Source organism: Alosa sapidissima, chromosome 11 (genome assembly GCF_018492685.1).
Source record: "Alosa sapidissima isolate fAloSap1 chromosome 11, fAloSap1.pri, whole genome shotgun sequence".
NCBI lineage: Eukaryota > Metazoa > Chordata > Actinopteri > Clupeiformes > Clupeidae > Alosa > Alosa sapidissima.
In genome coordinates this window covers 35,273,314-35,296,641 of record NC_055967.1, presented here as the reverse complement: position 1 = coordinate 35,296,641, position 23,328 = coordinate 35,273,314, and the positions used below count along the sequence as shown (strand labels likewise).

Sequence of the window (23,328 nt, the reverse complement as noted above, 5' to 3'; positions counted from 1 at the left end):
CACACTGTGCTTTACACACAGACTTCGCACTCCAACAGCAGCAAATGCAACAGCTGCCTGCCCAGTCAATGCGTGTAAATGTGTTTGTGTGCGTACATGTGAGCATTTAACCTTCCGTTGAGAAAAAATCCCTGTTTAAGTTGATAAAGTGGTTGTAGAAGTTATTCCACACAGATATTTCAAATGTGCTACACATCAGGAACGTAAATATGTAAATGCCTTATCACTCATTTTGAATATTTGAATCATTCATTAAACTCATAACTCTAGTTTCTAAATACTGTACTGAGAGTTAGCCTACATGTGTGTGTCTGAGCTTTGTGGTGTGTGTGTGTGTGTGTGTGTGTGTGTGTGTGTCCATGTGTGTGTGTGTGTGTGTGTGTGTGTGTGTGTCCATGTGTGTGTGTGTGTGTGTGTCCATGTGTGTTTGTTGGGGGTAAGGCTGTAGGGGGCATATGCTGGGGCCCTACTGGGGCAGGAGAAGGCTGCAAGGGGCTGCTGAACTGGACACAATCTCTGCTAATCGGCCCCGGAATGTAAAGCTGGGCAGCATACCAAGGGCCTGGGGTCTGGCCTACAGAGTGGAAAACGACCACAAGACAAAGGTGATTTTTCCCTTGCTCATGTTCTCTGACTACGGCCTTTCATACAGGGTGCCTGTGGTTGGGGTGATGGAGAGGATGGAGGCTGGGATAATGTTATGGAACAAATCACTTGTGGTGCTGTGTGAAGTCCTCTCTCTTTCCTCTCCTACCAGCAGCACCCTCCCTTTGATGGTCTAAAATCATCCACCTGAACTCAACACAGTGACAGACTCTGAAAACAATACATGCATTGTCTCCATTCTGATTTAAAACAGAGGGCAAAGCCACATACTAAATCTAGCTATAACCTCTTGTATAAACTGGACCTCTGTGTGAAACCACTTATGATCAATGAGCACCTGTTGTACCTACTAAAACTCAGCCTAAAAATCAGCCTCACTTTTCCAGACTTGGGAACGCATATAGCAGTTCTCTTCTACTTCTACTAATTTGTATGAATGCAGACTGTGAAACTGTCGGCATAAATGAACATGTTGTTGTTTTTTAGCAAAAAACCCCCATACCCACTACGATTGCAGGGGGCGTTTTGCACTTGACCAGTTCCAATCTCATATGTGCTCTCTAAGACCTCAACACATGCCTTTGCCTTCACCTTGCTCTCCCCGTTGAACGAGATGATTTTCTCAACGCAAGTGGCACCCACTCAAAGGCTCCCCCAACACATTAACCCAATCCACACTCAACACGGAGTCAGAGCATGGGAGCGCCGCAGGCCAGGAGTCCAAGCGGACCTCTCTAACCTCCCCTCTCTGTCCCGCTTAATTAGAATCATATGGGCCATGACCGAACTCCAGTCTCGCTGCTTAAGCCTCCAGATACGCAGGCGGTTACCATGGAGACGGCAAGAGGGTAAAACTTCACATCTCTACTCCAGATCTCTGTCCCTTGAAGGGAAATTCATTAAGACTTTCCGCGCAGGGCCAGGACTGTCTGTTGGCAGACACAATAACCAATTGGACATGGAGCGCAGCATGTCCGGAGACAGCTGTCTGTTTCGGAGGGCCGAGGAGCCCTTACGCTGGACTCTGCCGGGGCCGAATGGATGCCACATATCTAAGGCATTATCCTGGTTTCCAGAGAGAGCACAGGAGGAATGTCTGCGATGTGGGCTGAACCGGGTTGAAAGGCTCCTCAGCGCTCACACTCGCTCACACATCCGTGCAAGACACACACACACATACACACACACATTGCGGGCTTAAACACACCCTGACACCAGCTTGAACAGCAGGCAATTTCCATCCTATTAGGAATATCATGATTAACATGTGTCCACTGTTGTCCAACTGTGTACCAGCTATGCAAACTCATATGGCTATGCACAACTGTAGGAATATTTCTGACATCATCTGATAGGCCTATTGCGTTAATTAAAAATGACTTGCATTTAACTAAAATATCAGACTTCCTTTTAGGGCCAAAGTAGCTGAATCCACCTGTTTATGACATACTCTAGTGGTATCATACTATATCTAGCATGACATGTGCACAGATAATTAGTTGGCAAATGATTCAGATATTCATCAATGGTCTAGCAGATTTAGTTATTTTCATACGTTTGTTTATAAACATTAAACAATGCTGTGTGTAGCACAAAAAAGGTACGGATGAGATGTTGATATTATTGGCAGTTATGATTTTCCTTTCTGCTTGACAGATTCATTCCAGAGTACATACCTGAATAATGTAACCAGTGAATGAATATGCCACTGAAACAGCTTGTTTACTGAGACCAACACAACATACCGATGAAAAACAGGGCACAGGACGAAAAACAAAAAACAAAGTAGATGTGTGAATAATAGCCTGTCACTGTCATAACCTAACAAAGTGCCCTAGCAGGTGTTCGCTTGCCCCCTCACCACAGTGTTCCCTTGGCCCTGTCCACCTGTTGCTCATGTGAACTATTCACTCCAACACGCAGCCTCTGTGGGGAACAAGCAAACACGCAAGCTGCTCACTAATCGAACCTTAACCTGAGATATTCATCCACAAAACCTGTCCAGTACCAAACAGATCCATAGCTGTCAGCCCTCCAACACATTCAACCTTTTTGGAACATGAGTGGTGAACTAAACTAAGAGAAATCACGTGACATATTTTGACTTAGAGTTAATAAAAGTACACTCTTTTAGATAATAATAGAAAATAGAATTTGATTAAATATATAACATCAGCATCAAGTGTACAGAAGGTGAAATTACAATTTCAGCCTGTCCGTCTGTCTATTAGCATAATCACATCAAAAAAATTACAGCAAAATAGCTATGATGAATTCTGTGGAATCTACAAAAATAAACCCATTATATTAGACAGCAGATTGAGAGAATGAACTCAATTTCACTTACACAAAACAATAGTAAATACAATATGTATTTTTAATTTTATTGATTAACATAAGACATACTATTATTATTATTATTATTATTATTATTATTATTATTATTAGTTTCATTATTATTGGGCACCATGGAAAAGAGTACACCCACCTGTGGATACTGATTCCTCATTTAAGTTCTGTGATGGCTCAGTAAGTAATACAGTACAGTAGCCTTAAAGACTGAGGAGTAATATTTTGCTTTCAAAACAAACATTATACGTTAATATGTAAACAGTTCACCTCTGCAGAACGATAATGTCTAACTGCGTACCGATGACGTTCAGTTTCTTTACAAAAAAGTTCCGGCCGAAACGCAGGAAACAACTACAGTGACAATAAAAATGATTGGAATTCAGAAAACAAATATTTCAGAAATTTCAAAAATGTCAAATATTTGTAAACATTGACTAATTTGACGCGTTTTCTTGCATGCGTGCATTTGCGTATTTTGCTAGGGTCTTGTTCTAAAAGACAAGTCTTGGTTGAGTCTGTTGCCTGGAAGGATAGACCTTTACACGAGTGAATGGTCAGCAGGAATATCGAAGGAAAAGTACAAAGAAACACTTACCTCTTGAATGTCAACACTCAGGGTGCTTTCGTCTGGCGGGTAAGTTGAATTTTTTGGGGTAAATTGTGAGTGGAATACCAGAGTATTTGTCCCCCCTTCCTGAGTTGTTTGAAGCGCGAGGAAGTTTGGAATTTCAGGAATTAGCTGTGGTATGATATGAAGGCTGGACGGGAGAAAGACGAAAGGAAAGCAAGAGGCAGGACAGACCGACCGGGCAACACGTAACGAGGGAGGGGGATTCAAGGGGAGGGTCTGGGGTCTGAAAAGGAAAAGAAGCAGCCTTGGTAGGGGGAAAAGGAAATCACATTCAGAGTTGCAGGGGTCGAGGATTGTCATTGCTCGTTATGGGAGCGACGGACAGAAACGATCTGAGGGTGTGTCTGTTGCGAATATTGTCTGACCAAGCGCGTGGGCTAATTATTAGGAAACATTTTTGTTATATACTCCTATCCAGTAGTATGGACTGTAATTAATATGTTTTTCAACTGTCAAAAATACTACATCTGAAAGCTTTAGACGCATATTCACAAATTACTTATCTTTTGTCTCCAAACTCAAGGTACAGTAGCCTACATGCTTGTATATCTTTTCTAACGAAGGACTTGAGAAAAGCAAACTTATGAAATCACTGAGGCCGCAGACATAGTACAGTAGGTTTGCTCTGCACCTTCTCTTGTCTTCTGTCAGTTCTCAACACCTGACTTGTGAGAGCCCTCCAGTGGAAACATAGGCCACTGCGTCAAAGTCACCTAAATAGTGCAAGTGGCTCTCTGTGCTATTGCAGAGTGATATACGGTAATCAGTTTGTGCGTATTGGCATAGGCCTATGCTTTAAATTAGAACATCTGCAATTAGTCCCTAGACGCTTACCATGCTTTGCTGGAGAGGTAGCCTATGTGAAAGAATGCATAATGTTGCAACATGAAATAAAAAACACACACAATGATCTTGGTTTAAATGGAAAATCAATTTATTTGATTTACACTTTCATTGCATTCTTTTCAATCAAGTTTAAGTAGATCTAGTGGTGTTTTTGAAAATATTTTGAACAACAGTAGGCTGAGTCAACAAAATCAAGTCTCTCCTCAGATTTGGTTCTGATTCTCTACAAATCTCTCTTCTTTTCAGAGTCTCTACAGAGAAAATCCTGTGACTTTTGTGATCCACGTATCTTTGCTGATTGTTACCTCCCCATTTCGTAGTCACATTCCCATGTCAAGTCTATGCGATTTAGACACAGTACATTTTCTTATAACCTCACATGAATCGCACCATGATAAATAACATGTTATGAAAAACTACTTCATTTATTCTTTCAGTAAAGGGGATTCTTTCAAAACTAAGGCATAGCATTTGTCTAAAAGTATATAAATTAAATTAAAGTCTCCTGTGTTAAAAGAAGTTGTACTCTATTTTTGAAAGAGTTCAAAACTATGGACGTGATGTGAGAAAGAGAACTGTACAAAGGCAATTTCTCCTTTGGCTACATGGCTAACATTTTAAGCGAGTCCTGGTGTTTTGGGGATTCAGGGGTGGGGTTTTAGGCTCTACATAGAGCAGAGACGGCAGGTCATGGCATGGCACTGTGAATGACTTGTGCACTGGGATCCTGTTTCTTGCTTGCTCATTGCCCACCAGCCAGTGTATGTGTAATGGGCAAGAGAGGATATTGGATTTATTGGACATTTTTCTTTGTCTTGGCCAGAGCGTTGTATTCCATCTTTTCTGTGGACTTTCTTGGTTTTGTGCCACATCATTGTATTGTTTCCTCCCTATCTCAGTGGTGCTCCGCAACTTCTGGAACTGACGCCCTGGTCACACCACTCTGGGGAGCGTTTGGTCCAACAAGCTGATAAAAGTACATCCATTCTTCTTGACCTCTCCTGAATAGGGGTGCGCTCATCATTTCTTGGAGAGGAATTTCATTTTATTTCCTGTGATATAGACAGAGAATGAACAGATTGAAAGGTCAGATTGTGCTCGTGCTTAGTAACCTGAATAGCACTTATCAGATGAGGCCATTAGATAAGGCAATATAATGGTTTGAATGAACATACAGTACTGAGGGGGACTGTTCTTACCTAAACCTTTTAGGAACTTATTGACTCCACGGTTCTCGATTCCTGGCAATGAGTCCAGGTAGTCTTGAGCCCGAACTTCAAACAAACCTACACAAAGACAAATGACGTAGATCAAATATCCATTCATCCTTGCACACACTTTAGAAACAGACAACGCAACACCCACAACTTTACTCTATATGCCATTCACACCTCACAACATAAAATGAATCAGAATGAATCAAAGTACACTATCGGAACTATCCTACAGTTCACATGGCAATCTCCTGGGAACAGCGGCACCCAACATTTGCCACAATGACAGCAGCCTTGTGTATGGAGCAGAGAGCAAAGACCAGTGCTGCACCTTTCATGCCTTGCCGACGATGCTCCCTCTCCTGCACAAAGCCAGCAAACATCTGCGTCTCCATGAACACCTCCAGGAAGCGCCGCAGGCTCTTGGAGGTGACCGCCTTGCGGAAGGCCTCGCGCTGGAAGGAGGACGGGGTGGGAGACGGGGAGGAGGAGCAGGCCGAGTCGTCCTCACGCTCCCCGCCGCCCATGAAGAGTGGGTAGTGGCCCACTATCTCCACGAAGAAGCGCACAAAGGCCTCGGACACCACAGTGCTCAAGGAGCTGGACTCTGCGGGGAGAGCAAGTGCTAAGTCAGACATGTCAGTCCCTGTAAGGAGACAATTAAAGGCATCCAATGCAGTATTGGTTAGGGGTCCGCCTTGCCGGGCACTGCCAGCTAGGTGAGTGATTCTCCATGTTACAAATTCGTTTACCATCAAAATGGCTTCAAAGCTGTTATATTAAGGTAAACAAATTTACATAGGATGCCTTTAATTAGTAACTACAATTTAAGTAACTCTATGAAAGTGAACAAAGTACAGACTTTTGATTTATTAAGAAATCATGGTTGATTATCTCACCATTGGGAAGGTCTCCTTTGTCACTAGCCAGTTCCTTCCTCTTCTCCAGAACGTGTTCTAGAGCTGCTTGAAGTTTGTGAGGCAGAATAGACTCCTCATCATCCAACTAGAGGAACACAATTTGGATAATCAGTCTCTATATTGAATTGTGATGGAAATGCTTCATGGTAAGTAAACTTCAGTCAGTGCAAGGGATAGTACCTGTCTGAGGAAACGGCTGTTGCCAAGGTCGACTACCAGAACCTGTGGAAAGAGTAGAAGGGAGGGGTGATGTCATTTCCTGCAAGGCCAGTAATCTCAGCTCTTTTTCAGAGAACAGCATTGTTGGACAGAGGAAAGGGTCAAGGCTCTACGGGTGACCTGTGCCATGTTCACACATAAAAGCCATCTGAAATATGAGGTGCTCGTGGGAACATTCAGACCCTCAGAACTTTTTTTTAGAGTTTGCCGTTACTGCTCTAAGCCAATAATAGTCTTCTTTCCTTCCTTTTCTTTTTAGTTTCCATTATAACATAACAAAATGGAACTAAAATGACTTCCTATGGAGTAAATTGCATAATCTACAGTTTTCACGGAAACCCCGTAACAGTTATAAAAGCGTCATCACATTATAATTAGTGTCATTTAATTTAAAAGATTCCTATTCCTCTGTTTTTTTAAAAAAGAAACAATTCACAAACTTTTCATCATTATATGCATTCCTTAGTGTCCAACTGGCATAGGTCTTACCTCTTCAATGGGCAGCTCTTTCAGACGAGGCAGGGAGCTGGACAGCAGGCCCACAATGAAAGGCGTAGGTGTGCACACAATGTCCATCATAGCAGGGGGGAGCACTGGAATGTAGGTGTGCTGCCAGGTGAAGGGGTAGAGGAGGACCACCACCGCGTGGCAGCACTGAGACAGCGTACTGGAACACAGGCACACAGAGGGGACTGTCATCATCTAGCAATATTGGGATCCTGGCTTAAAGGGACTTTTAAAGGATTTTCTTGGTGGAAAGTTATTGTTTTTGTGTCTGCCATTAGGTAAAAGACAACTCAGAGGTTTAATCAAATCACTGACTGTGACTTTAATGGTTCAATTAATTTAACCAATCGCCTTGAATTTCTGTGTAGTTCCTCTTTTCACCACAGGGTGGCATGATGAGGATATAAAACTACACTCAGTTAGTCTTCACTGGAGAAAGACAATGTACGGTAGTTTCTCTGGAAAGTTCAAAGAACCGGTTCAAGTGCAAATACAACAAAAGATTTTGTAATTACACTTGCCTTTTACAGAAAAAACTTGAGAGTTTGGTAATGGTATGATGCCGGCTTTGTGGTGACGAAGGAAGTAGCCTTTCAATTTTGACTTAATATCTTCAGTGTGTGACTGTTTTCAGTATGTCTTCAATATGTGTCTGTTTTCATTTATGAGCTTCAAAATACATCAGTGTCAAAGTTCCCCTTAGTTCAGCAACTCTTCATGTATTTACTCATCATCCTTTGAAAACATATTCTTTGCATATAGGATCTGCCCATGAAATGTATTCTTTATAACATAGATATTCATTATTTCAAAAGTTTAGTGAACTGAAAAGTTAAGTAGAATTTCAGAAAGATGCCTGAGGAGGGCAGTGTCCTGCAGGCTTCTCTGCCTACACACAGTCTTGTGTCTCTCTTTTGTCAAGCCTGCTTCTGGATTCCTGTAGCTTTTTCCAAAAGAGAAAAGATTGTTCCCAAGGCAACCGTATAACACAACAGCATTTTTTCCACAACTTTCTCTCGGCAAAATTGTTCCACGTACAGTCTTCCCCCCTTTGTTGCGTTGTCATCCCCTGTCTCCCTTTCACTCCGTCCTTCACACATACCAACAGCACCCAGACAGGGGTGTTAGGAGGAATATATACGGGCTCTTCAGTCTAATCCCTCACTCTGGGTGAATGTACCATCTCTCCAGTAGGCTTACAAGGCTCAGTACCACCAAAAAAAATGCTGCTGTCTTAGAAAATATTCCATTTCAAACCAAAGGACTAGCCCCAGACAATTCCTGCCATAAATACGATATTAAGGATCATGATACTAAGAATCAGGATACTAAAATGCAATAATACAAAAAAAGGATGTGCAACCCATGACTGAGTGTTTAGCAGAGTCCGAGACGGCAACTCACCTGAGCTTGTCTGCAGTGAAGATGACCCGACGCTCCAGCAGGAGGGAGGCGAAGACTCGTAGCAGGAGGCGCAGACTCAGGGAGGAGAAGAGGCACTCGAAGTCCACGTGCTCCAGGCGGGAGTCTGCCGGCCGACACAGCTCAATCACCTGGACGAGACAGGTGTGTATTAGACACTGCTCCCATGACAAATGACAAAATGTCTTGAAAAGGTGAGGAGAGAGGGGAGGGAATTATTTCACTGTAACACATGAATACACACAAATATCTATGTGTGCTTGCTGATTTATTGTTGCCAGGGATGTTTCTGTTGGCATGGTGCCACTGAAATGTATGGGTGACTTTGTGTGTTCTCCTGAATGTGACTGACCTCTGTGCCTGACCCTGGAAGAAAGTTCTTCACAGTGATGGTTCTCCCCGGGGCTGGGAAAGGAGCCTCCATGATGCCTCTCATGAACGGCTGCACCAGGGCTGGAGAAATGGCTCTCCTCTTTTCCACCTCATCAAGGATCTGAGAGACACGAACACACACACACACACACACACACACACACACGCACACACACACACACACGCACACACACACACACACACACACACACACGCATACACACACACACACACACACACACACACACATGCATACACACACACACACACACACACACACACACACACACACACACACACACACACACACGCATACACACACACACGCATACACACACACACACACACACACACAGTCGATTAACACAGCGTTCCCACAAACACAGGCACACAGACCAACGTTTCATAGCCATATGGGTGCACCCCGAAATTACATTTCATTAGAGAGCCCAGCTCGCTGCGAGCAACCACATCAGCTGCAGCTCACATGTGTTTGTCAGTGGCGGCGCTCAGGCCCTTTGGGAACGTGGGATCGCAAGCGCACGGGGGCGGGGCTTGAGTAGCGAGTGTGGTGGAGGGGGCGGGAACGGTGGGAGGCGAAGGTACCTTAGAGAAGAGGTCAAAACAGCCCAGCCGGCTCACGATGCAGTAGACTTCGGGCAGGCGCCTTCCTTTGCCGCTGGGCTGGAGTGAAAAAGAGTCAATGTAGTGGCACATGAGGAGAGTGGAGGGTTACGGAGTGCAGTTCAGCTGGATCTCCTGACACCTGCTATACTGCACATGCAAACAGCACTAACACTAACAGCACATGCTGTAAGCTGAGGAAACAGGATATAAGGAGGCTTTCCTGCCCAGACACACCAGTGACAAAGCCAAAATATTCAACCCAGTGCGTTTACCACTGTTCAGAGTAGACTTTCCCCATCCAAATACTGGAATTGCACATTACAAACCTAGCAGATGAAACTAACTCACCAGCAAACGGCGGCAGTAACCAAATCTTCGACTTCCATCCTCACCCGTCAGGACAAACGAGAAGGTCTCACTTTGAAATAAAGAAAAGAGATTTGAGATTTAAAGGGGAGGGGGGGAAAAAATCTTCAAACAACTGTATGGAGAGCTTGTTGAAAGAAGAGAACTCTCATTAGTCCATAGCCTGAGTGATCACTCAGTTCCTACAATAAGGCACTCAAGGCTGTGAATGGAGTGGGCATAATATATATTCGGGGTTGACATGGGCAGCGTAAAATACACAAAGACAGCTGCTGTTCGCCAGTGACATAGCTCTGCCTTCGAGTGTCAGTGTGATGAATGAGCATGCCTGCAGGTGGTGGTGTGAGTGATTCTTCAGCTTGGACCCAAATTCCTCCGTGTGTAACTCATCACACTAGATTATTATTACCTGTCACCTGGCCAAAGCAGCTTTCATTATAGTGGTCACATGAGACCAGGATAAACCAATCACTCTGTCTGCTGCTCACATGCGACAGACCATAAGTAATCAGGAATTCATTACCGAGTGAGTTTGCGTGTAGTCCAACGGTCAACAGATGCCACAGAGATTTATTGTACTTGTGTACAACGCAGACTGAAAATCACACTGTTGTCAAATATGTAAAGTGTGTGGTCTCACCTGGGAAAGTGGTCAACAGGTATCCAGTCCTTAGCATCAGGGAAGCAGAACTGGGGGATGACCTTCAGCTGATCCTCGGCTTCTCTCATGAATTTAAAACTCCTCTCCAGCTGGTGGAAAAAATGTGTAGTGTCCCAAAAAATGTGCATTATTTTCACTACTAATGGCATATCCAGCTCCTCTCACACACACGCAAGTGCGTCATGACATTGACATTCCCAGCACGGTGTAAATCTAAGCATCATGGCTTTCTATCCACTGACTCAGACTCTTGTGATGTATTGGTGTTGCCTTCCTACCTTCAGCGGAAACTGCTGGGTCACCTCCGGCAGGTAAGGTGCCCCGGCCTTCATCTTATGAAGCGCAACCACCAGGAAGTACTCAAAGAGCTTCCTCTCTTGTAGGTCCATAAGGTCTCGCTCAAGGGTGCGGTATCGGCCCGTCTGTTTTAGCATGGACTGGACCGACACCAAACGCTGGCTGTGGGCTAAAAGCACATGAGGGAAGACCAGATTAGATTGTCAGCTGTCCAGACAAGACTGACCCAGCACTTGCTTTGGTGCTAGTATACATTGTGTACAATTGCACTTTGTAGACACTCAAGTAATTCTTGTACAGAAAGGCCTCCGTATCTCTTCTCACCTTTCAGTTTCTCCTCAGTGTCACTTTCCGATTCGCTGTTCTCATCAGTCACTACATGGAGATCAAAGGAAGAGGCGACAGTGACGTAAGTGAAGAAAAGCTGAGCGTGCACAGACGTACTATATCCCCTGCCTGGTTCCACATATGTGTTTGATAAAGTGGTGTAACCCTCCACATCTTGGAAAAAAAAGGGCCCAAACTAACTGACCCACAAAATGTAAACAAGCTCATAAAGCTAAGTGGACACATATGGGGGGGACTGGTACGTCAACTGTCCAACTCCTCGTGGCCTGTTAGGTGAAGGTGCGGAGGAGTGGAGTGGACCTCCTGACTTGTACGCACCTCTCCCTGAGCTGGCCTCTGTGGACTGGGAGACGCGCTTCATCCTCTTCTTCCCTCTCCTCGCCTCAAACACGCCGTTGATCTTCAGCACCATCTGCGAGCACAGCACAGAGCCGCTGAGCTTATAGCACAACATGACTTCATCACATTGACATCCACAAACTTTTCCTGAGCGCAAACACATGAGGCTCGGAAAGGGGGGGACTCTTGTTTATCTCAGACGATTGTCTGCAGCGTCTCTTGGCCAGTTAAAGCATTTCCAGACAACAACTCGCTGAGCAGTGGACGGTAAATCACCAGGGTGAGTTGTGGACATGGAGCCTCAGCCCAGGCCTGGGGCCCATTGACGGTACCTTTGGGATTTTCCTGCGTCTGCGGTTGTAAGGGTCTCCGGAGAGGCAGGGGGTGTCGTCGGGGCTGCTGGGGGTGGACGGGGGGCTGATGCGCGAGGGTGACGCAATGCCCCCGTCACGATTGGTCTTACGCAGTTCCAGCAGTTTGAAGCTGCGACGCTCTGAGTTCTGCCTGAAGAATCCAGGCTTAGAGGTGAGCTGTCGTCAGGGCCAGAGATTAGAGTGGACACACACACACACACACAGAGAATTAAGGTATTAGTTAGTTTGTGGTAGTTTCATTACATTAAACATTAGACTTTGACTCATTGCCATAAAATCAAAACTCATCAAGGTATTCCTACCTTAGATGGTGTGTCTGGAATTGAGGAGGAGGGTGACACAGGCAAGGGACATTTGTTTCCAAGGCAACGGCTCTCCAATTCAATATCTTCATAAGGGTTTTCTTTTGATGGAGGATCTAAAAACAGTTTAGAGAAAACACTCACTTTGTCAAACATGGCAACCACTCTAGCATCATAAGTCACTGCACACTCACCAGATAAAGATTCCCTGGATATTTATTGCTAATTTCCTGAGTCAAAACATTTTTTTATTTTATTCCATTTTCCAGCTACCCTTTCCAACTGTTTTGTTTTTGTTTTGCTTTTTTCAACCCCTTGCCCCAGATGTTTGACAGTTTGCCAAGGAAACTACTCGAGGTGCTGTCATTCGCAGCCAAGTGTGACCGCACGCAGCGGCTCATTCTGCCACGCGCAACCATCGCCGCTAGCAGGCTATTAGAGAGGAGTGGGGAGTATTAGGAAGTGGTCGGGAGTCGTAGGGGGAGAGGATTCATGTCAGAAACAGCCCATCTCCCTTGTCGATTCATCCGCCAGATGCGACCTGTAGGAGGAGGACGTGAGGCAGGAACATCCAGTTCTTTTCCGCAGAAGGCGGCCCATCGCTGCACTACTCTCACATTTCACTCGTTAAAGCAACCTCATGCCCCGCAGGTACTGAACTTCAACAAAACAAAACTTATACACATCTGATTTGTGACCCCACCTCAGCCATTGCTAATGAAAATTTGAGCCAGCATGTGCATAACTGTACAATCACAATCTCTTCAACCACATATTTCAACCACTTATTATTATAATATAGTTGAAAAGCCCACATATTGAATGCGTTGTACATATTGTAAAACCATATAATGGGTAATGGCAAATTTGTTGGAGTTTTCCCACAGACTATATATTAAATAAGACCCTCAAACTCCTCTCACAATATCCCAGCTATACCAATACACCAGCTGTGATCATACACCACTGAAACCAGTCCATATGGTGACCACTCTGAGGACCGATCCCATTGCCCCCCTGCTGTTCCGTGAGCAAACATCAGAGACCTCCTCAGATCAGACCTCACACAGCTCCACTGAGTCAAGAAATGAGTTTACCCCAAGACATGGGGTAAACCAAACACAAGCTTACTCCCATGAAGACAATACATAGCAAAAGCTAAATCAGCAATAACCAACCAGTTATTTTAGAATATTGTGCAAAATGCTGCACAATTGATACAAACCAATGTTGCATTTCAAAGGGGTACTGACATTTAAGTGAAAGACAAAAAGAGACATACAAATGATAACTAAGACAAATACAATGGACCCATTAAAATCATTGGTCTGCTCATAACATTTCCATTTCCCATTTACTGCTCCTTATAATGCTGTGTTACACAACAGCACATAATGAAGTAGGTCTGGTTTCCTGGCTCTCAGTGCCAGCGTGGAGGGAGCGCGTTACCTAGGATATCCTCGTAGACGTTCTCCTCCGATAAAGTGCGTGTAAGGGTCAGCTTGGCCTGGGCATACCAGTCCACCCGACAGCTCTCGGTGGACGACTGCATCAGGTCCTCGAACTCATAAGACTTCCTGCAGGAACACCAGCGCAAGGACAATAATGAAGGAGGGGGGGGGGGGGGGGGGGCAAATGGAGGGTGGTGGATCCACAAGGACTTAGAGGAAATTGGTGAGCTCAAGAGATTGTTGTGGTAACAGACTGGGACACCTGCATGGATGCTAGGTTTTTGTTTTGGGATTTCATTAGGTTTGAGAGGAAAAGAAAACAAGCATCGCATAATCTGGTGCAAGAGCAAATATTGTTCAAGGGGGGAAATAGAAATAGAAGGGAAATAAATGCTCCCTTGGCCTTAGCAGAAAATAGCAGCTCCTTATTCGTTACCCTGGACCAGTAAAGTCTGATTTTGTAGATGTGAAAGGAGACTGCACAAAGACACACCAACCAATTTGAAACAAGAAGACAAGACAACCTTGTTAATGCTCTAGTTTCAGAGCACCCTTCCATTCAGACTGAGTTGGAGGGGGTGGAGACAATAAATCCAATGGTCACCCTCACAAAGAGTATTCTGTCCCCCCCCCCTCCCCCTGTAACCGTGTAAAACTACCACATATGGTATGGTATGTAACACAGGGATGCCTACCACAAGAAAAGTCCATATTGGAACAATGAACCATTGTCAAACACTTTGCTATTGTGTAACAGCCTATGCACCAGGAACAAAACAAAGCATACCTGTTGCTGCTATCCCGAGGCCTGTCTGCCCAGGGCCTCCTGCAGACACCAGGTGGGGGGCAAGTGGGCAGTGGTGGTGGGGGTATTGAGGGTAGAGGGGGTAGGTTGCGTCTGCTTTTCATCGACCCTCCAGCGGACATTAGGGTGCCCGGCGGGGGTGTGTGGTGCTGGAAGGTGCGTTGGGGTTTGGGTACGGGGTTGATGGATGGTACCCCAGGCTCCGTGTAAACGTTCTCTGGGTCTCCATCGCGACCTCGGCGATTGCGACTCGAGGGTCGAGCTTCATCCAGTGTCCCGAAAATAGGCTCCACCCCCTTCCTCTCCGCCTCCTCCTGCTCCTCCTTGGAAGGCGGGCAGAAATAGTTCCCAGGAAACGCTATCGTGGGCTTGCTTGGCGTCTCTTTCATGGCCTGCTCCAGTTTCTTAATGTGAGTCGAAACTGATTTTTTATCTTGGACAGTCTCCGGCATTTTAGCACGAAGTCCCTTGTCCAGTACGCTTTCCCGGTCCCTAGCGAAGCCTTCGGGAGACATGGGCCTTGAGTCACTGTTTTTTCCTCCGTTCTCCTTGCCAGAGTCCTGTCTCTCCCAGCTGACGAGCCTCCTACTGTCTCGCCTCTGAATCTCGGTGCTTTTAATGTCCTTCTTCCTCACGCCATCGGCCTCTCTCTGTCCAGCTGCCGCTGCTGCCGCTGGACAGGGCCCGGCGGCGGACTCGGTCTTGCCCTCCCACTGGGAGATCTTGTCTCGGATGCTGGCGCTGCTTCTGACAGCCATGGGGGTTTTGGAGAGCTTGCCGCTGCAGCCGGCGAGGCCGTTCTCGGCGTGGGTGTCGATGCTGCCGGAGCGCTTGTGGGCGAGCATGTCGTCGCCCCGCGGGCTGTCGCCGCGGTCGTACGGGGCCGTGAGCCGCGCCGCACTGGCCCTGTCGCCTTCCGCGTCCCCACACAGCTCTGGCTGCTGGGGCACAGCACTTGGAGCCTCCCCGAGCTTCAACCCGCAGCACTGGAGCCTGCAAACACCACAAAGCACACACTCATGATCGCTCTCTGGCCTCAGTCACACACCAAGCCTCAGTGATCACAACTCTGCTTAATTACAGAGCAACAAGAGGAGCTGTAATTAGTTATTCTTACACTTGGTGAAACTTATGATTAGCCTGAATCTCAAACCTACGCATATAAATGGCAATTTGTCTGCGCTAGGTCTGTTTGCATCTCATTAATTTCTCTCTTTGGAGAAATGATGCTCCAAGTTAGAAAGGTCACAGGGCAAAAATGGTTTTGAACTAGCTGAAACCTCCATGTCAGTTGAGGATCTATTTATCTATAGCTATTTCTGGAAGCAGAGGGAATTCTCTGTTTGATTTTTTTCTATTATCAGCTCAAATGATAAACAAATTCTTGGATGCTGCCCAATTCATCATCAAACCATTGTGTTTCAACAAACAAACTGCAGAAATATGGGCCATGTAATTTTTCACGACATCGCAAAATAGTTTTCAAACTCATGTCGTGCAACTGGAAACAGTTCAAAAGACATGTGCACTGCTGCCCATAAGCACATTTATCTCATAGAATTTCAAATCAGAGTCATTTTTCAATCACAACCCTTGGCAAAGGGGGAAAGTTTTGAAAATCTCTTGGTTTTACGAGATTTTTGCCCCTCGGCTGAGGCTGCAGATTTTATGAAGCATGGAGCGGTGAAGAGGAAAACCAAACCCATGGGCCAAGAAAAAGAAAGACAGTGGAGAAGCAAGAAAGACAGCCGAACGAGAGCTTTGGATGGGGGCATTTTGATAGCGTCTTCCTAGTAGGAGGTAATAACCAGTTTAGATAAAGAAGGGAACTGACATTTCAAGCAGGTGTTGTGACAACCCTCTACCAGTTGAACAAACCAAATGTTGAAACACTCAGACGTCTCAGGGAGATGCATGACGAAAAAAAAGTACGAAAGGATCTTTCATCCCCCACAGTGTACATTTGATGAGGATTTGAGCAGACAGTCTCAATGACTGTGAGGTCAAATGGGGAGAAATGTAATGAGCAGGGAGCTGCTCCAAGAGCCTCCTTTATCACATTTATTGCCCCCACTAATTTGCTACACAGCATTCCATACCACCCAAGTCATGTCATTATTTAGTTAATGGTGAACATCAGTTTAATCATTTTCATTAGTGTTCATATTTATATTAGTAAGAAGCATGCACTGCAGAGGAGTGCCCACTAGTTCAAAGTTTGTGTGTGCGTGTGTGCCTGTTTATCTATCTGTGTCTCTGTGTGTGTGCGTGTGTGTGTGTTTGCATGTCTGCGTAAGGTGCGGGAGGGGGGGAGGGGTTGGTGGACACATGTTGAGTGTTTATGGCTAAATGGACATTCACGCAGAGTGGTCAGCTGTGGCTGCTGTTTCAAGAGGTAATAATTAACAGGTATAATGGCTAATCATTTACTAGCTAGTTAATTTAGTCCATCCAGTTTGCTTGTGGGCAGGCAGGAGAAATGTGCAGCTATTAGTTCACGTTGGAAGGGCATCATGTGTTCCATACCCGTTGACAGATTGGTAAATGCAGTTGTCAGTGTTCGTGCAGAGCAGAAGAGCCCTTCCACCAGTCATCGTGCTAGCAGCTGGCATCCTGCAAAGACAGAAAGACCAAATCAGTCACAAACAATATACAAACTATATAATGGAGCACGGCAGAACTGAACCTTCTAAAAACAGACGGTAATATGATGAACTTGTTGAATGGCAAATAGACAGTGAAGTGATCAGTGGATGGAGTTAACCACCAAACAACCACAGTGAGTCTTATTGGGGTGTCTTATTTAACCCCAATGAACTTGCTATGTGCAAAACAAAAATATCACTTTCCTCATGAATTCGGCATCATACACATGTGCGTTCAGTGAAATCAAACACACAGAAGATACTTGATATTGACATTTTTGAGGGGTCAAAGTACTGGAAATTCCCAAATGTAATGCAATTAGGGCCTGTTAGTGGCATGTCAGCAACATTCCGACACAACAAGAGGGCATTCTGTTTTACTTGCAAGTGAGGATGTTGACATACCCTCTGATGTTAGCCATGAATGATGTGTTGCCAACATCTGCTTGTTTCAACGCTGGCTCCATACGTTCCTCATTTCTGTGCCAAACTAAGAATTTCAAGCAAGCACTGACGAACAGGCAAGCACTAGCTAAATCAGAACGGGTTGTTTCTACAGTAGCTACAGCATTCACATGAAAAGTAGAAATAGGTGGTGAATGATTGGCTATCATTATATTTTATAATGGACATTCTCATTTCAATGGCTTTTTATTGTCCTAATTGTGGAACAGTTATTCAACCTCACTGTTGAAAGGACATGACAAACACATCATCCACTTACTCATCCGTGTAATTCTACCTTCCAAACGTCATAACAAGGAAGCATGACATCACCTCCAGGCTTAGGAGGAGAAGAGAACCACATGGTACGCACTGGTCATCAAACACTTCCTGGAGAGCCGACTGACCCCATTTAGAAAGCCCTCAGTGTAATCATACACACAGTCCCTGCATCTCTGCAGTGCCTCACCGCTTAGACCTCATACTAGGCATTCCAGTGTTCCCTGCAGCTGGTCCAGTTCCCTATGAAGCATTGAAATGCTTGGATGGACACTCTCTGTCCTGCTTAGAATGTGGTTCACCTTGGAGCTGAAGCTGTGTGACTTTGCAAGGGAGTTAAGTGAATTGTTGATTTGGACAATGAGTAATATCTGGCACAACTAAAAGTCCCAGCGATGCTGTTGGCTCTCCTCCTCGGCTGTTTGTGTTCCCCCGGAGCCAAGAGGAACACGGCGCTCCTCTGGCATGTGGTGACTAACCTTTGATATGAGAGATGGAATAGTAAAGTGCTACTAAAGATTTGTGATTTGAGGTTTGGAAAGGCATTCCTAACCCTGACATAAGTTATAACAGAAGTTATCATTCTAGATAGACATTATGCATCTGAACATAACGTGGGCCTTACATCTCTTCTCTTTGCCCTTGGGAGAGGGAGGGAGGTTTGCGTCAGCGTATCACTGGCCTGTAGGCCCAAATGATTTTCAGCTGTGTGTGTGTGTGTGTGTGTGTGTAGGGGGGTCACATGTTTGAGCAGAAACAGCATCCCCTCCGTCTTCGTGCACCCCCCCCCCTCTCTCCTGCAACTGAAAATGGAGAGGAAAAAAGGAGCCACAATCCAAATGAGCAGAGCTGAAGAATGCTTGCTGCCCCAGAAAAAAAGTGAAGTGTAGCTTTACATTTCTTTTCTCGGTCAAGGTTGAGGCTGGAGTGGGCTGAAAGACAGGCTCAAGAAAAATTTAAATGGAGCTTTTACGTGAGGGAGAATATTTAGGATAATAATAAAAGTATATTATTACATTGTGATAGAGTGGGGAGAATGGAGCTACACATTAATGGCGAGGTTTCTGGGAAAGGTATGGCGGCTAAATGTCTCACATTCCGCAGAAGAAAACATGTTACTTATTTGTGAGTCGCTTTTCACCACATCCACTGCATTTCAGCTTTTGGTATTTGCTTCTGTTTACATACACAGAACTGTAAGAGGTGCCTTGAGGTTGAGAGTTTAATCACATTATATACACTAATGGCTGGTCTCCAATAACAGAAGTACTGTTCCAGTCAGTGTAGCCCAGACCTGTAGCATTGGATTTGGCACTTGAAGGCTCCAGTGAGGCTGGTGAGCCACTAGTCTACCCAGAGGCTAAAGCTCGGATCTCTATATAAAAGAGTGTGTGTACGTGAAAGGCACTTAATCTATCTCTGTAAATGTGACAGGCCCGCTCGTTTTATCACTCCTGGGTAGCAGGGGAGCTTCTTTTTGGGAGTCCACGGAGCTGTGTGTGAGTCTTTGTTGGCCACTAGCTATTGTTCGAGCTGACCCTGTAAGGGATGCCAGTGGCCGTGGTGATGGCTCGAAGGGAAGCCATCTGCTTTGGCCAATAAAAACATTATGGGGAAGTGTGACCCCCGCGACCTCTACCTGCCCCGCCCCATGACCTCTCATTTTTGGGAGTTGATTGGTGTGACAGGTCTGACTCACAGAACTTTGGTGAAGTACGACATTCTGTTCAACACTGGTGGATTTACAAACTAGGAGGGACCGACAGACAACGGAAACATCTCAGTATGTGTTTCCGAGTGAGGTCTGCTGAGGCATGCTGACATACCTGACTATTAGAGATTAGTTTGCCATTTCTCAACCTATCTTATGTTGGTCTGAAAGATTAGGGATCCCATCATCAGTATGAACCGATGTCCATGACACTGTGAAATGTAGTCAAAAGAACTGATATATTTAGTAAAAGCTTGCATGGTTTGCATTATTTTTGCATTAGAACATCAACTGAGATAAACGAAACTAAGTTTCTGAGTTTAAACTGTTTTCTGGGTTTTTTGGGGTTTACAAAGATACTCAAGAGACTCAAAGTGGACCACATTGAATGCCACTGGCATTCTGAGACAAAGCTACATCTATTAAATGGGCTTGCCACTTTAACAAAGTTGGCTACAATGACCAAACTAACCCAAACACACTAAAAATTCAGCGTAATAGAGCTGAAGAAAATGGCTAATTCCTGCCAAAGTCTACACCCCAAGAGACCCAACACTTTCTCTTGCCAACCTCGAAGAAATTAGTTCATCACAGGTACCACAGGCAAGAAATTAAAGTTGGATCTCTGTGAATTAGTGAATGTGAGGTGATTGTAGTGGGTTTGTGGTAGCTGAGGTTGAGGAGATGGGACAGCAGTGTAGGTCAGAGCCAGGGCATCAGGCTTAATCAGTTGCGTAACTAACCGCTCTAAACAGGAGATGCCTATCGGCAGACCGTCACTGGTATCTGGACACAACAAGAGTTACGTAAAGACGAGAGAGCCGTGAAGCCACAGGAGCGAGGGAAGGAGTGAGGGCATTTACAAGGGCCACGGAACCATCTGATAAGTCTGTAAATACGTAAATCAGAACATGTTTATGTGTACGTTTATTTGAAACGTTTAAATGACTTTTTCTGCATGACTGCTTGTGGAAGAACTAGGTTTGTCTGGCTGGTACTGTATGTACGCATTTTTATCTCCAGTGTCTACTTCTGTGTACAAATGTGTGTGTGTGTGTGTGTGTGTGTGTGCGTGTGCGTGTGCGTGCGCGTGTGTGTGTGTGTGCTCGTGCAAGCGCTTCATAGAGGACAAGTAATGTGTGTGTGTGCAAGCGCTTCAAAGAGGACAAGTAATGTGTGTGTGAGCGAGTGGAAAAGAGAGACCCCGACCATCTGCAAGCTGGCCGTAAATCCCCCGACACACAAAGCGCTCCAGACTCAGCCTCCCCTGACCCACACAAATCACCAGCCGCCACCTCACACGCCTTTCGACCAGCGCGGCCAAGCCGAGGGGCCTGCCCTGCACCGGTCAGCTCCACACATGGGATCGCAACAATGCCGGGATCGACAGAAGACGGCAAGGTCAGCGAGACAGCCCTTCCTGCTCCAGCGGAGAAGCGAGCGTGACGGGCCCACACCTTCTCTGCCAGTGTGAGAGACTGTGTTAACTCAGTGTGAGAGACTGTGTTAACTCTGTGGAGAGACTGTGTTAACTCTGTGGAGAGACTGTGTTAACTCTGTGTGAGAGACAACTCAGTGGAGACACTGTGTTAACTCAGTGTGAGAGACTGTGTTAACTCAGTGGAGAGACTGTGTTAACTCTGTGGAGAGACTGTGTTAACTCTGTGTGAGAGACTGTGTTAACTCTGTGGAGAGACTGTGTTAACTCTGTGTGAGAGACTGTGTTAACTCTGTGGAGGGACTGTGTTAACTCTGTGGAGGGACTGTGTTAACTCAGTGTGAGAGACTGTGTTAACTCTGTGGAGAGAGTCAAATAATTCATGGTATGCACTCAGACCACTGTTATTTGACCAGATGCTTGTCAGATAAGAAAAAGTCTGTTTGACCAGCTGCAGTCATTAGATACCCTTAGTACTATAGTTATTTATTCTAAAGCTCAGTAACCATCCTAAAACTCAACCCCAAGCCTTATTGGTAATCCATTATAGTGCGTTCAGAGAATGGATCTTGCTCCAAATCAGGCCTTTTTAGGAGAGGTTGAGGGATGATTGATTGCATATATTTGATATTACCACTACATAACCTGGACAATCTTGGATATTTTGGTACACATGGTATTCTGGTTTGAGAAGGGAAGTCTCCTATCTAGAGTTCTAGTATCTATCTCCTATCTAGAGTTATCACCACCACTGCTTAATATCAGCGTTTCCAGACATGTTTCCTCAACATGTACTCAGCACTCAGCCTTCCCCATTTGGGTTTAAGTGATAAGGACTATGAGGGATAATTCTGGTGAGATATGAGGTTGTCAATGAGAGTATGTTTTCAGTCCATGGCCTAACAAAGAAGAGCAGGACACGACACAGTATCACCAGACAGTACTGTGTTGTCAGATGGGATTACATTGTTGTCAGCAGACATTAACAACATAGTCAGGTTTCCAGTGTGGAGTTGTCAGCAATGCTGTCAACAGGATGTACTTTCAGGATGTATCAACAGAGAGTACTATCACTACATTGAATTGTGTGAACACAAGGGCTCAATTTTACCAGCAGGTATGCACAGAGTGAATTATCTGGTGTCCTGTTAGGTGTTGTCATTTGGTGTGATGCTAGTGAGGGCAAGGAGGACTTTGCCACTGTTGCTGTGAGGCTTTAACTGTGATGTTTTGGATGTTGGGAGTTGATGGCTTAGTCGGTGCTGAGAGGAGCTGATGTCCTCCTCTCCACCGCTCCACTACCCAAGAGACCTGCCGCTCCTCACAGCTGCTTCTCATAAAGATCTCCTCCTCCTACCGTCAGGCCCTGCAGGAGGACTAGCAGCATGACATCATGCTCTCTCTCTCCCTCCAATGCTTTTTCTTGCATTCAGGACTAGTAGAACTCTATAATTTTCATATACCGAAAAAAGGACGATCACAAGCATGCCATATGCATGTATGAATGTTAAGTGATGAACCCTCGTCCAACCGAACGTCTCTCTCTCTCTGTGAGCAACAGTTTTCACCATCTCTGAGCTGTACACACTGGCCCTTCACACTTCACTTTGCTCTTGCTCATGGATAGAAAAAGCGTTTGAATACAAAATCCAAGTGGTCAAATGGCAGTTTGTTTACCAGTGCCGAAGTTGAGGCATATATTTAGAAAACTCTCGTGCCCTCCATTAGACAAGAGAAGTTTATGGTGTCACTGACAACTCGAGTGTCTGTTATTTTCCCTGCCAGAGGTTTCCAGCCGTGACCGAGCGAGCCGACTCCAGCCCGTATGCCCAGCCGGAGTGGTTTGCTCCAGCTCACGGCACTGGCCTCGTCTGCAATCAATTTAACACACCGTTTCACATTTAGCAAGCCCTCCGTGGTGGTGCAGCTCCATCGGCTCTGTTTTCCTCCTCCCCTCCATTCCACACTGTTTGGGAAGAGTTGGATGGCGTGCTTTCTGTCGGGAGTGCCAAGTGGGTTGAAGAAAGCGCAGGAACGCTGGAAGTTTAGGGATGGGGGTGTGTGTGTGTGGGGGGGGGGGGTTTCCCCCCCCTTCTCCAACATTTGGGCCCCATCCCTACTGCTTCAACTACACTTGCTCCTCCAAGACCTT

General features: G+C 45.5%; 1 protein-coding gene across 2 annotated transcripts in view; it reads right to left on the bottom strand.

Annotated features, from left to right (window-relative positions):
* Positions 1 to 4,501: 4,501 nt before the first annotated feature.
* Positions 4,502 to 23,328, bottom strand: part of si:dkey-82f1.1 (DENN domain-containing protein 2A) — a 31,027-nt gene continuing 12,200 nt past the window's right edge. For both annotated transcript variants that reach the window (XM_042110929.1, XM_042110928.1), the window contains 19 exons: positions 17,186 to 17,272; positions 14,642 to 15,652; positions 13,853 to 13,980; positions 12,404 to 12,519; positions 12,060 to 12,257; positions 11,707 to 11,800; positions 11,365 to 11,415; positions 11,022 to 11,209; positions 10,723 to 10,832; positions 10,065 to 10,134; positions 9,696 to 9,773; positions 9,070 to 9,210; positions 8,700 to 8,848; positions 7,278 to 7,455; positions 6,750 to 6,791; positions 6,549 to 6,654; positions 5,981 to 6,256; positions 5,635 to 5,721; positions 4,502 to 5,487 (listed from right to left, as the gene is read on the bottom strand). In XM_042110929.1, coding sequence (XP_041966863.1) covers positions 5,456 to 5,487; positions 5,635 to 5,721; positions 5,981 to 6,256; positions 6,549 to 6,654; positions 6,750 to 6,791; positions 7,278 to 7,455; positions 8,700 to 8,848; positions 9,070 to 9,210; positions 9,696 to 9,773; positions 10,065 to 10,134; positions 10,723 to 10,832; positions 11,022 to 11,209; positions 11,365 to 11,415; positions 11,707 to 11,800; positions 12,060 to 12,257; positions 12,404 to 12,519; positions 13,853 to 13,980; positions 14,642 to 15,652; positions 17,186 to 17,271 — 3,141 coding nt within the window. In that variant the 5' untranslated portion in view covers position 17,272 and the 3' untranslated portion in view covers positions 4,502 to 5,455. The remainder of the gene's footprint in view (positions 5,488 to 5,634; positions 5,722 to 5,980; positions 6,257 to 6,548; positions 6,655 to 6,749; positions 6,792 to 7,277; positions 7,456 to 8,699; positions 8,849 to 9,069; positions 9,211 to 9,695; positions 9,774 to 10,064; positions 10,135 to 10,722; positions 10,833 to 11,021; positions 11,210 to 11,364; positions 11,416 to 11,706; positions 11,801 to 12,059; positions 12,258 to 12,403; positions 12,520 to 13,852; positions 13,981 to 14,641; positions 15,653 to 17,185; positions 17,273 to 23,328) is intronic.